At 39.9% G+C, this 11,444-nt stretch overlaps 2 protein-coding genes across 3 annotated transcripts in view; both read right to left on the reverse strand.

Annotated features, from left to right (window-relative positions):
- The window catches only part of LOC116382105 (vasopressin V2 receptor-like), a 6,202-nt gene extending 2,912 nt beyond the window's left edge, over positions 1-3,290 (reverse strand). Inside the window, exons 1-2 of the mRNA XM_031844816.1 lie at positions 3,151-3,290; positions 429-706 (exon numbers count right to left, since the gene is read on the reverse strand). Of these exons, the coding sequence (XP_031700676.1) occupies positions 429-706; positions 3,151-3,235 (363 nt within the window). The 5' untranslated portion in view covers positions 3,236-3,290. The remainder of the gene's footprint in view (positions 1-428; positions 707-3,150) is intronic.
- Positions 3,291-6,207: 2,917 nt separating this feature from the next.
- LOC116381838 (isocitrate dehydrogenase [NAD] subunit gamma, mitochondrial-like) lies at positions 6,208-11,352 on the reverse strand. Of its 2 annotated transcripts, none has more exons than XM_031844281.1 (12): positions 11,266-11,352; positions 9,840-9,887; positions 9,553-9,558; positions 9,255-9,352; positions 9,015-9,130; positions 8,702-8,762; positions 8,431-8,563; positions 8,215-8,348; positions 8,009-8,111; positions 7,625-7,771; positions 6,882-7,037; positions 6,208-6,783 (listed from the first exon to the last, which is right to left on the reverse strand). In XM_031844281.1, exons 1-12 carry the CDS (start codon positions 11,332-11,334, stop codon positions 6,682-6,684), a joined length of 1,173 nt encoding a protein of 390 aa, XP_031700141.1. In that variant the 5' UTR covers positions 11,335-11,352; the 3' UTR covers positions 6,208-6,681. The 2 variants fall into 2 exon arrangements, with proteins under 2 accessions (XP_031700141.1, XP_031700140.1); XM_031844280.1 differs by having other exon boundaries at positions 9,553-9,561.
- Positions 11,353-11,444: the final 92 nt, after the last annotated feature.

Genomic DNA, 11,444 nt, shown 5'->3' on the forward strand with positions numbered 1-11,444 from the left:
TGTGTGTGTGTGTGTGTGTGTGTGTGTGTGTGTGTGTGTGTGTGTGTATGTGTTACCTGCAATTAGGGCAGTCATGTTATCAGTTTTTTTATTTTAATTTTATTAGACTTCACGATTATTGTGGCCAAAACAATTCACAATAACGATATTATCGCGATATCTATTGAACATTTTAAAATGATGATAATAATTTGTCAAATTCATCCATAAGTTTGTTTATTATGCGTTTTGTCTGTTTATTGGCAAATGAATTACTCACAAAATACGATTATAGGAAGGTTGGAGAGCGTCTGTAACCATAACTGTATATAAAAAGGTATTTCAGAGGTGCTGGATATTGTTTAACAATATTTTCACATGTTTATTATTAACATGATATCAGTATTTCATTTTTAAACATCACTGCAGGTATATTGCGACTCTAATACCTGGAACAGTGCCACCACCAGGTCGGCCACACAGAGGTTGAGCATGAACTGGTGCAGCGGGTTGTTGTGGTGTCGTCTCCGCCTCAGCAACACTACCAGCACCAGCCCGTTACCGAGCAGCGCCATCACCAAGATGACCGTCAGCACCACGACCTCGGCCACAGCCAGAAGAGCATCGCGCTCCCAGTCTGTGACATTCGTAACCGCGGGGGTCACAGAGACCGCTGACCAGCCGGTGGACGGGTGTGAGTCTGTTACCGTTGAGACCGACGTGTTGGCTGGGAGAGGAGGAGAGATGCACGTCAGAAAAGGAGAGTAATAGGACTGTCCTCACTAAAGACAGAACTTCATTGTGATCCTCAAGGAAATGGGATTGTAGTGTGCAGGTGCCAGATGGTAAGCACGCATCCAAGAGGAAGTAAGAATGCAACAATGTGAAAATACTCAATTACAAGAAAAACACATATTTCTGCTACACAAATCTAGATTCATTTTCTAGGCTTGTCTCCAATTTGACCTCTTCAGAAACATGACAAGGAGCCCCAACCAGGTCACGAGCCCAAAAGTTTGGGAAACATTGGTTTAGTATTACATGTTATAAGCATATCATATGTTGTTGTTTTTTTCTATGTAATCTTTATCTTCAAAGTAACCAGTGATTATTATCTGTCGCATGAATGTAGTCGAGTAAAAAGTTCAATATGTACCTCCGAATTGCAGTGAAGTAAAAGTATAAATCTACAATAAATGTAAATACTTAATTACTTCCAAATTGCACTGAATTACATACTTTAGTAAATGTAATTTGCTACTTTCCACCACTGCCTATTTATTTATTGTGTGATAGTTCACCCAATTAGTGAATGAAACAGACATGAGCGTTATTCGGTTCACAGTTTGTTTATAACCAGTCCACTCTGTATGTGTATAGCTGCTTGTTTGTGGTCAGATCTGGTACCACGTCCACTTTATATGACCTCATGCTGCCTGTATACATCCCACAAACACACACACAGCTGAAGTTAATTGGGATGTATCTGCAGGGTCATGAATGCGTGAGCACATTAATTGTAAAACAATGAGAGGTGAAACATGTTTACAGCAGCAGCGCCTTCATACACTGTTACAGTTGAACACACACACAATCGCAGAGGCATGCAGAGAGGGCCCCTCATCTAGGACTATTTACTGAGTGCAAAGGTGCAGGCTCTAATAAGCTGCTCCACTAATCTCGTGATCAACATTACTAACTGACAGTAAGGGGTTTCTACAAAACTGCACGTTCTACAAAACCCGAAAAGTGCAAAGACAAATAAACTCTCTGGGACAAGCACTTTTCTTAAGTAAAATGTGAATTACATTTTGATGGAAATGTATATGTTTCAAATGAGTCTGTGGAAGTCTACGTATAGGGAGAGGGTTGGATGATGAATGGATCAAAGAACACAGGACTTTCACACAGGACAATGCTGTTTGTGTCCCGTGTGAATCAAGTACTTTGTTTTTGTTTTGTTTCACTTTAGTAGTCATTTTTAAGACAAGCCATTATGTTTTTACTAAACCTAATAAATTTGTTTTGTTTTAATTCACAAAGTTAACCATGTGTTTCAAAACGTCTCAAACTGTGACGTAATCCAGGAGAAAATATGCTTCCCTTGAAACGTAAGTGAGAGTGCAGTTTAGTTGTATGTAAACGTAATATGGTAAGAGACAAGGGAATTAGATTATAAATTAAACACGTGATTGAAGATTAAAACAGCAATTCCTACGTGTTTTTGGCTTGTGTGACTCTTTCCCCAAAACCTTTTACGAATTGTGGCGTCCTATGTTGTTTCAGATGACCATGAGCTGTTAAGTTCCAGCAAAGAGACATTTCCCTCTAAACTTTTCACATGGATTCATTTTAAACATGTGTGATGCTTAAAGGTTAAATCATCCGATATGTCCCAGAAGAGAGGTAAAGATTGGAGAAAAGTCCAAAATATGAATATAAATTTGAATATTTTTTTTACATTTTACTGCAGGGCGAGTACTTTTACTGTTAAATATACTGCCGCTAAATACAAGACTGGAAACTGTTAGTACACATTATACACACAGTAGTAAAACATCTTTAAACACTGTTTTGTAAAAAAAAAACATTGTTATTTACAAAATGGCAAACCTCTAAATGTGTAATGATACGTATATTTTCCTTTAAAAACATGAAAATAAAAGCTTTTAGTGGCACCTTTAGAGTGTAGACATTTCAGTTTGAAGGTATGAAACGTATTACTTTCATAGCTGTCCATGCAGCCGGGGATAACACTTAAAAACGGTATGCAGGTGCTTAAAAAGAATCTACTTCAGCCCATAAAGCTGATCCTCATTTCACCTGAGTCACTGGTTTGCCGAGTCTGTTGACATCTTTTGGCTAATGTTAATCCAATTAGAGCACTGGACACCTGCTGTTTAATACTTGTTTTTCTTTTCACAAAACAAAAAGCTCAAATCAATCCTCTGAGTATTTATCTTTACCGGTCTTGTCTAGATTATTCCTCTCAGAAATGATCTTCTGTCAACTTTAACAGATTAATTCTCACTCTAAACACGAAAATAAACATCCATCTGTCACCTCTACAGCCTCATTAAAACAGACACTTTTTTTGTGCCAATTTTAATTTCCCATTTCAGCAGAAAACAGAGAGAGAGGAGGAAGCACAAGCAAACATAGACGACTCACTCATCTCGTCCTCGCCCTCAGCGTCCCGTGAAGCATCTGTAGGATCCAGGACAACCTGATCTGCTGTTGCACACACTAAGCGCATCCATGCTGTGTTTCCCTCTTGCTTATTACTCCGAGGGTGACCTCTGCCAACTCACGCTGCTGACTCCTGTCTCCCCATCTCCTCCCTTCTTCCTCCCTCCTCTTTTTAACACATCTCTCCCGCTCCTCGCCTCTCTTGAATTTAAAGCAGGAGTCAAATGAGGAGTGGGGTCCTCGGTGGGTTGATCAAAGCACATGATGCCCAGGCTGCAGCGGTGAATTAATGTAATTTCCTGCTGATTGTTTAGATATAAACCACGTTGCTGTTGGCCCTGCTTTGATCCACATTCAGTGCCGGACAGAAGTGCACACAAGGTCTGTCTACCATCAGATCAAATGAGATTTCTGTTATTAGACTCCCAGAATGATCAAAGACCTTTCATACAAACATTCAACTGATACGTGTGATTTTTCAGATAGAGAGGGAGGAGAGATGGCATCAGATGTTGTGACAGATGGGATGTTAGGTTCATGGAGAGAAATGAGAAGGAAGCAACAAGAGAGTTGCCCTTTTCTCACCCCTGCTCCTTGGCCCCCCCCCCCCCCCCCTCTGTCTCCTGCATTCCACCTCTGTTTCTGCAGTAATCTGTTTGCCTACCCCAATTGCTCCCTCATTGGGAGAAGCCTCTAATTATCGAGGGGCCCGCTGAGCGACTTTAAACATACACACAATAACATGAACACACACTCACATATGAGGCTGCTCAAGCTCTTCATATTTTGATATTATTATGAAACTGAAGTCTTATGTTTGTGGAAAGCTCTGTAGGTGGGCTTTAACTCCAGTAGAGATGTTTCCCCAGAATTGTTTCTGAAAATATAGAAACGCATAACAGTATCATGAAAAAGATTAAATGAAAAAAAAGTCCTGGATAAATGTTTGTTATTGTCTAACAAATCTCATGAAAAGTCTAAAACCGACAGTGTCAGTGCGTCTCTGAATGAAGAAGTGAATCTAGTAAATAATGCATTTGTTGTTCTTTTCAGCAGTGGATTAACATAAATTGCAGAATACCTTCATTTGGGTTGTATTACAGTAAACTCACTTGGTATTTTTTTCAAAAGAAATATAAGATTTATCTTTTTTATCTGCCTTCTGTGTGGGGTAATCCCACTTTTTCAACTCTTAAATTTTGTTTTTTGCCTTTCATTTCATTCTTCCTGTTGGATTTATTCAGTGCTAGAAGAAGTTTTCATAACTTTTGCTTGAATTATAATACCACTATTACTACTTCTACTACTACTACTAATAATAATCATAATAGGTTTATTTATATAGAACCTTTGAAGAGCAGATGTCACAAAGTGCTTCATAGATATCAAGCTGAAAGCATGGAAGAAACTAAACAGAAGCAATTCTAAATGAATGGGTCTTAAACTGCTTTTTAAAAGTGTACACAGCGTCCATTAATCTTAATTTCAATGAGAGACAGTTTAGGAGCTACCACCTCAAAAGCACAGTCTCCTTTCTTCTTGATCTTGGCGCCAAGAACAACCGACAAACCCTGATCTGAGGACCTCAGAGACCTGCTGCTGATGTAAAGCTGCAGTAGCTCTTTAATGTCGGCGGGTGTCTGACCATGCACGGCTCTAAACGGGATCACAAGTATTAAGAACTGAATTCTAAATTTAACCGGAAGTCAGTGTAAAGAAAACTAAATGAGAGTCACATGAATGTTGCAATGTTCCTCAGCTGGTAGAAACAGGAGCAAGACAAACAGTTTGCACTCAAAATCCATACTCAGCCAATGAAAGAGCAGACTGCTCCTTTACAGCACAGCAGATACCTGACACCTGTAAGGGAGTGGATGTTGCACAGCAGAAGAGAGGGAGATAATTCCTGACACCTTGAGAGAGAAGACAGACACATTGTAGGGAAGAGTGGCATGACTTAGAAGTGAGTGTTAATCCATTTAGATTCTCATCTATTTTGAGTCATAGCACGGTTTTAGTGGAGTTAAAAATCCCTGAATTAGGACAATGAACCTTAAACATTAACCTGGACGTATGGGCAGAAATATGTGTCACTAAAAACCGCATGTGAGTTGTTTATATTTGAATTGCTCATCTTGAATAATTGCAATAAAAACTGAATTTTAATTGCATAATTTGAATATATATATTTTTAACTTGAATAAGTACATTACTCTTTCACAGAATAGGTTTTTGCGTCACATTCTTAATCAGAACTAAACTAGAATAAATGTAATTATCACCTTATTCACCTTATTATGCAATAATCTGCAAAAGACCTTAAACTTTCACTCTCTACCGTCTCAAAGGGTTTCAAATCTCTAAGAAGGATATATCCATTTTATTCTATTTCTACACTTCATTGTATTATCTATTTTACTTTATTATCTTCTCCAAAGCATGTTTATTATCCTGTTTTTTTACTTTTAGCTTTCATACATTGTTTTTATTTTTAGCAATTTTTTGGTTTTTTGAGGTTAAATAAAAATATGGTGTAAACAGTACAGCAATCTGACGGTTTTAAAGGTTGTGTAGTGTGAACTTGGCTTAACGTGTTGGGTTAGTCCTCTTTGTTTAGCTCACCACAACAGCTTCTGCCTTCAAATTGTGTTCCATTATCAATTATCAGAGAAAAAAAGTCGACAGCTTGGCTGCGGCCAAATAGTTGTCATCGTGGAGATTTTTGTTCTTAGAAGTCTGTTAAGTTTACGATCATACTTGAAACAACCTAACCTTAACAGGTAATGTTCAATTGTTCTTTCAGCAAATACACTCGAACTGATTTTGAAAGGCAGGTAAATATTTTAACAATAAACATCAGTTTTCAGCGGTCACATTCTGGAACTTGTGTGGAGCACAACTACTACTCTTAAAACATTTCACTCAGTCACAACAAACTGAATGTAGGGATTACACAAGACAATGTGGCCTCCCTGTGGCCGAGACAAGCCAATGCTGCACGCATTAATATATGTTTGTATCTGCACAGACAATTCAGAAAACAAACTACGGGGACGTGGGTTTTATTAGCTCGAGTAACTTTATGAATGCCCAATACATTCAGTAGTAAGACGTCTGTGTTTCACTAGACAGTGTTTGGTTGGAAAATAAGTTAAATGCATGAAGAATATCTGATTTCACGTCATAATTAATACATGAAACCAACTTCTAAACATGGAAATGATTGGGTGTAACAGAAAACAGGTGTAGCATTGTGTATGGTTTCATACAGTAAACAGTATGATGGTCGGTTCAGGTAAAGTATAGATGCAAACAAAGTGCTCAAACAACTTCAAAAAAACCTTCGGGAGATGAGGAAACTCTACTAACATAACAACCATTGCATTCCATGTCAGAATTACTGTCCAAACACTTGCTTTTGTTAATAGGAAATTGCATAGAAGACTAAAGAGAGGCACACTATTATACACACTCTGAAGTGTGAGAGAGTTTACACATTAATGTGTGTTTGTTCTAGATGCTCAGAGTCAGGGGCCCGGTGCTCTGAACAGCATTCATGACGGACTGGACCACTTCTGAGGTGGAGCCCTGGCCTCCCAGGTCAGCGGTGTGCAGCTGGAGGACAAAGAGAGCAATGTGAGCAGAATATTCTCTATTCATTTTTTGGGTAACTTGCCATCAGTCAGATGTTGAAGCGTGTGATGTGATTGTACCTGAGTCTCAGTGACAGTGGAGATGATGGCTCTGCGGATCATGCTGGCGTAGGCATGGAGCTTCAGGTGGTCCAGCAGCAGGCAGGAGGCCAGCAGCATGGCCGTGGGGTTGGCTGTGTTGCTGTTTGCAATGCTCTTCCCGGTGTTCCTGGTGCCCTGCACATAGAGAAACATGTTGCATAGATGGAAGAACATGTAAGGATGTGGCAGCTTTAACATCCGATTATTTACAATGTCACTGCAGTGCTGAAATACTTATTTTTTGAAAATACTTTGCACTTATTTAAGTTTGAAGACGTTTGTAGAAGTAAGAGTAATAGATTTTCTTATCATATGTATTTTTGTATTTAATAAACAATGGATCAAATGTAGAATGTGAAAGAACCCTCATCTTCATTTTAGTGTCTTTACACTTTACACTAGTTTTGGTTTACCCGGGCAACGACATGCCTGTTTTGGTTCTCTCTCTCACCATTCGTCGAGTCGTTTCCAGCTGCAGCAAAACTGATAAACCCATTGTAAGATAAACCCATTGTACACTACTGGCCCAGCACGGAATTACAGACAGACACAGTAAAAGACTAGCTGGTGGACATAGTGGAGCATTTAGCAGCTTAAGAGCCAGATATTTCCCTCATGAGTTGTTTGGTGGAGACCAGAACTTAAAGGAGAGTGAATATTGTATCGTCTCTGTGATTTATTTCTTGGCCTTTCGATTTCGAGTTTGATGTGAATCCTCTCACCGTCTCAAACACGGCGTAGTCCTCTCCATAGTTGGCTCCAGGCACCAGGCCGGGTCCACCAACGAGCCCAGCACACACATTGCTCACGATGTTGCCATACAGATTAGGCATGACCATCACATCGAACTGCTGGGGCCGGGAAACCAGCTAACACACACAAATCAAACACAATCTCAGAATATTGTTACATTTTTGCCTAAAGAAGTTCTTCAACTATGAATAAGGCGGCCAGCATGAGACTGGGCTCAAAAGTATGATTCAATGTAAGCCTTCAGATTTAATATAGCAACAGAAATGTGAGGGACTGAACATGATGATGGTGAGGATATAAACACTGCATAATGTGATGAGCTGTATAACAGTGGGTAGACATGGCGGAGCTACCTGCATGGTGGTGTTGTCCACAATCATGCTGTCGAAGGTGATTTCAGGGTAACCGCTCGCAACCTCTTTGCAGCACTCCAGGAAGAGGCCGTCACCCAACTTCCTGCTCCAACAAACACACACACATTAAGATGTATCATGTGTTTAACGGAGAAAGATGAATAAAAACAGGCATGGTCGGGGCCTTTGAGCCATGAGAAACTGACATGATATTAGCTTTGTGCACAGCAGTGACTAGTCGGCGTCCTTTGGCTCGAGCAGTTCTGAAAGCGTAATCTGCGATGCGCAAAGATTTGGTCTTGGTGATGATCTTCAGACATTCAACAACGCCTGGTACACTCTGCAGAGAGACAGAGAGAACGAGATGCATGGAGGTCGGATTTGTGATGATTTGTGAAGCGATTATGAACACACACACACACCTCGTGCTCCAGGCTGCTGTACTCTCCCTCTGTGTTCTCCCTGATGATCATGATGTCGATGTTTCTGTGGCGTGTCCTCACTCCTGGTAGAGACTGGCAGTGCATCACGTTGGCATACAGATCCAGAGTGGTGCTGCAGAGAGAGGATGAGGCAAAGACAGCAAAAGAGAAGGATAGATTAGATGGATAGAGAGGCAGAAAGATGGTGCTAGATGGAATATGAGAACAAGCACAAAGAGCCAAAGTGTGGTGAAAGTAATGAAAAACTTACCGGAGCAGATTGTTCCTGGACTTGTAGGACGGTGGCAAGTTGTGGTTGGTTTCAATGTTACCTGGATAAACAAACAAAGTTACATCTAAAGAATGAGAACTAAAATATAGACATAAACGAACTCCATATAGCAGAATGTCTGGACTTTCTTTTGAAGTACACTCTTTGCTTTACAAATGTGGAAAGTCTAACAGAGCTAATGAATTGGCAACTGAGTGTATATGATATACATTGTCATAATGATCTTTTTCTGACTTACATGAACATTGACAGACAGGCCCTTGTACGGACATGTTTCATATAAAACACTAACCTTTTAGTGCAACTCCATTGCGTCTGATAGCCATTATGGCGTTATCGATGTCATCTTCTGAGTCCATGGACGAGTCCACATTGACAACCTCAAAGTCCACTGGCACACAGCAGAACCTGATAACAGCGAACAGATGGAGATCACTTCAATATGACGGCGCTGAGTCATGTGGTGACCGAACAGTACGAGTCTTGTTACTGACTTAATTCAAACACTGTATGCCTGCGTGTGAATTCTCACCGAAATAGTTCACACACGTGGTTGGCCAGCTCTGGTCCGATGCCATCACCGGGAATCAGAGTCACAGTGTGCCTGCCTCCATACCGCGCTGGTGGAGGCTGTAGCGCACGCACATACACAAAACACAGAAATTCTAACTCCTCTTTATACAACCCAGTAGATGCATCCCCTACAAAACTACTGAGAAGACTCTACGCTACTACAAAGACACACTATTGTAATCCTTTAGCAATTCTGATAACTTCTAATAAGACATATGCTACTCGTCTGTGTGTGTGTCGTAAGCAGCCATACTCACTATGGTCTGCTGTGGGTGGATTGAGGAAGGAGGGATTCAGAACGGAGGAGAGAAAACAGGAAGGTTAGCAGGACAAAGAGGAGGGGGAAGACATATGCTGACCAGCAGCTTCCTGGTGGCATTACAAGCACATTGACGGGACAAAACAATGTTGGTACTCCTGTGGACGTGCAGTAAAGTCATGTTGAATCCCTTGAGGCGGTGGGGCTATCAGGTTGGGAAGGTCATAAGGTAAACAAGGTGTGTGTTGCTTGAGCTCCTTTTCGAATGAATCCTGAACAACTCACAGTGTAAGTGGACTTGTGTCTCTGATTACATGTAGCTGCACCATAAACCTGAGAATACAGAGAAAAGGTGGTTATTTGCAGAGAAGATGACAGATCTGTGGTCTTACCTATCTTATCTACCCTTTACTGTTTATTCTAAATATATATATTTTTATTTTTATTTTATTTATTCACCATATGTACATTACTCTGCGCTTTACTGCTTTGTGCACTTCTGGCTGGATGTACTTCATGTATTCTGTGCAATGACAATAAAGTTAAATCTAATCTAATTATAGGAATTTATTGGCAACAATCATTGCAAATTTACTTAGGTTGTTGTTAATGCTGGTATATCTGAAAAATGGCATAAATATATCCTGTAAATATACTGTTTATCTGTTCCTGTAATAGGCTAAATTAAACATTGTACCCACTATGTATATTAAAGTGTTGTTATAGAATTTGAGTCAGTTTTGTCTTCAGTTCTTTCCAGTGGGTAGAAGTTGTTAACCGGTAACTATCAGCGAAGTTAGTACATGTACTCAAATACTGCACTTAAGTACAATGTTGAGGCTCTTGTACTTTACATGAGTAATGCTGTTTAATGCTACTTTATACTTCTACTCTACTGCATTTTGGAAGCTGCTATTGTACTTTTTACTCCATTACATTTATTTTCCAAAAAACATGACTTTGCATATTCAGATTATTATTACAAGGTATCTTCAACTGGTGAATTAGTATGCATTATTATCACAAATTAAGCCATCCAGCAGTATGTAAAGTATTTTCTCCTTCTGTACCTGTAAAAATAAGTGATGAACACATGAATCCATCCTTCATTATAATCCAGTGATATAGTATATATTATCCTGAAATAGACCGTTCTGTATATTGATTAGGCTACTTTTACTGTTTGTACTAAACGTCGATCATGATGCTAATACTTTTACTACATAAGACTATGAATGCAGGGTTTTGAGTTGTAACAAAGTATTTTTTTACACTTTGGCATTGCTCATTTTACTTAAGTAAAATCCCTGAATACTTCATCCACCACTGGTCGATGGCGTACCCGTTGTAATAGTGGTTGAATAATGTATGACCCTGCAGGGAGCAGATTAAGTATGCATTTACGGTTTTAACTCGCATGGCAGAAAAAGAGGAATGCTGCAAAAAGTCCATTTTCTCTCAGTCTGCAGAAAAAGTACATTTTCTCTAATTTTCTCTCAGTCTGCTCTTCATATTAAGTTGACAGAGTGGTGCTGAAAGGACAGCGACATTAACCGAGCTGGTTCAGTTAGCCAACCAACCGTTAATCAGCTTAGTGTCGCTCACCAAACTAACTAGTAGCGTTAAACCACTACAAATGTTTTAAATAAATAAATAAAAGAGTCTGTCTAACAGTTAACTACATGCTGGTGAACTCAGAGACTGCTCCTACCCTGGTTAACCGGTTGCTGAACACGAGCTTCAGTCTTCCGGAAAGGGAGCACACTGACCGGGCCATCATGTTTCACTCTCCCCCGGGGATGGATGAAGGACACGGGGGCGTGCTGCGCGCTCACCGTTAATCTCTCTCTCTCTCTCTCTCTCTCTCTCTCTCTCTCTCTCACACACTCA

Source organism: Anarrhichthys ocellatus, unplaced genomic scaffold, assembly GCF_004355925.1.
Source record: "Anarrhichthys ocellatus isolate YVR2014 unplaced genomic scaffold, GSC_Weel_1.0 scaffold5, whole genome shotgun sequence".
Classification (NCBI taxonomy): domain Eukaryota; kingdom Metazoa; phylum Chordata; class Actinopteri; order Perciformes; family Anarhichadidae; genus Anarrhichthys; species Anarrhichthys ocellatus.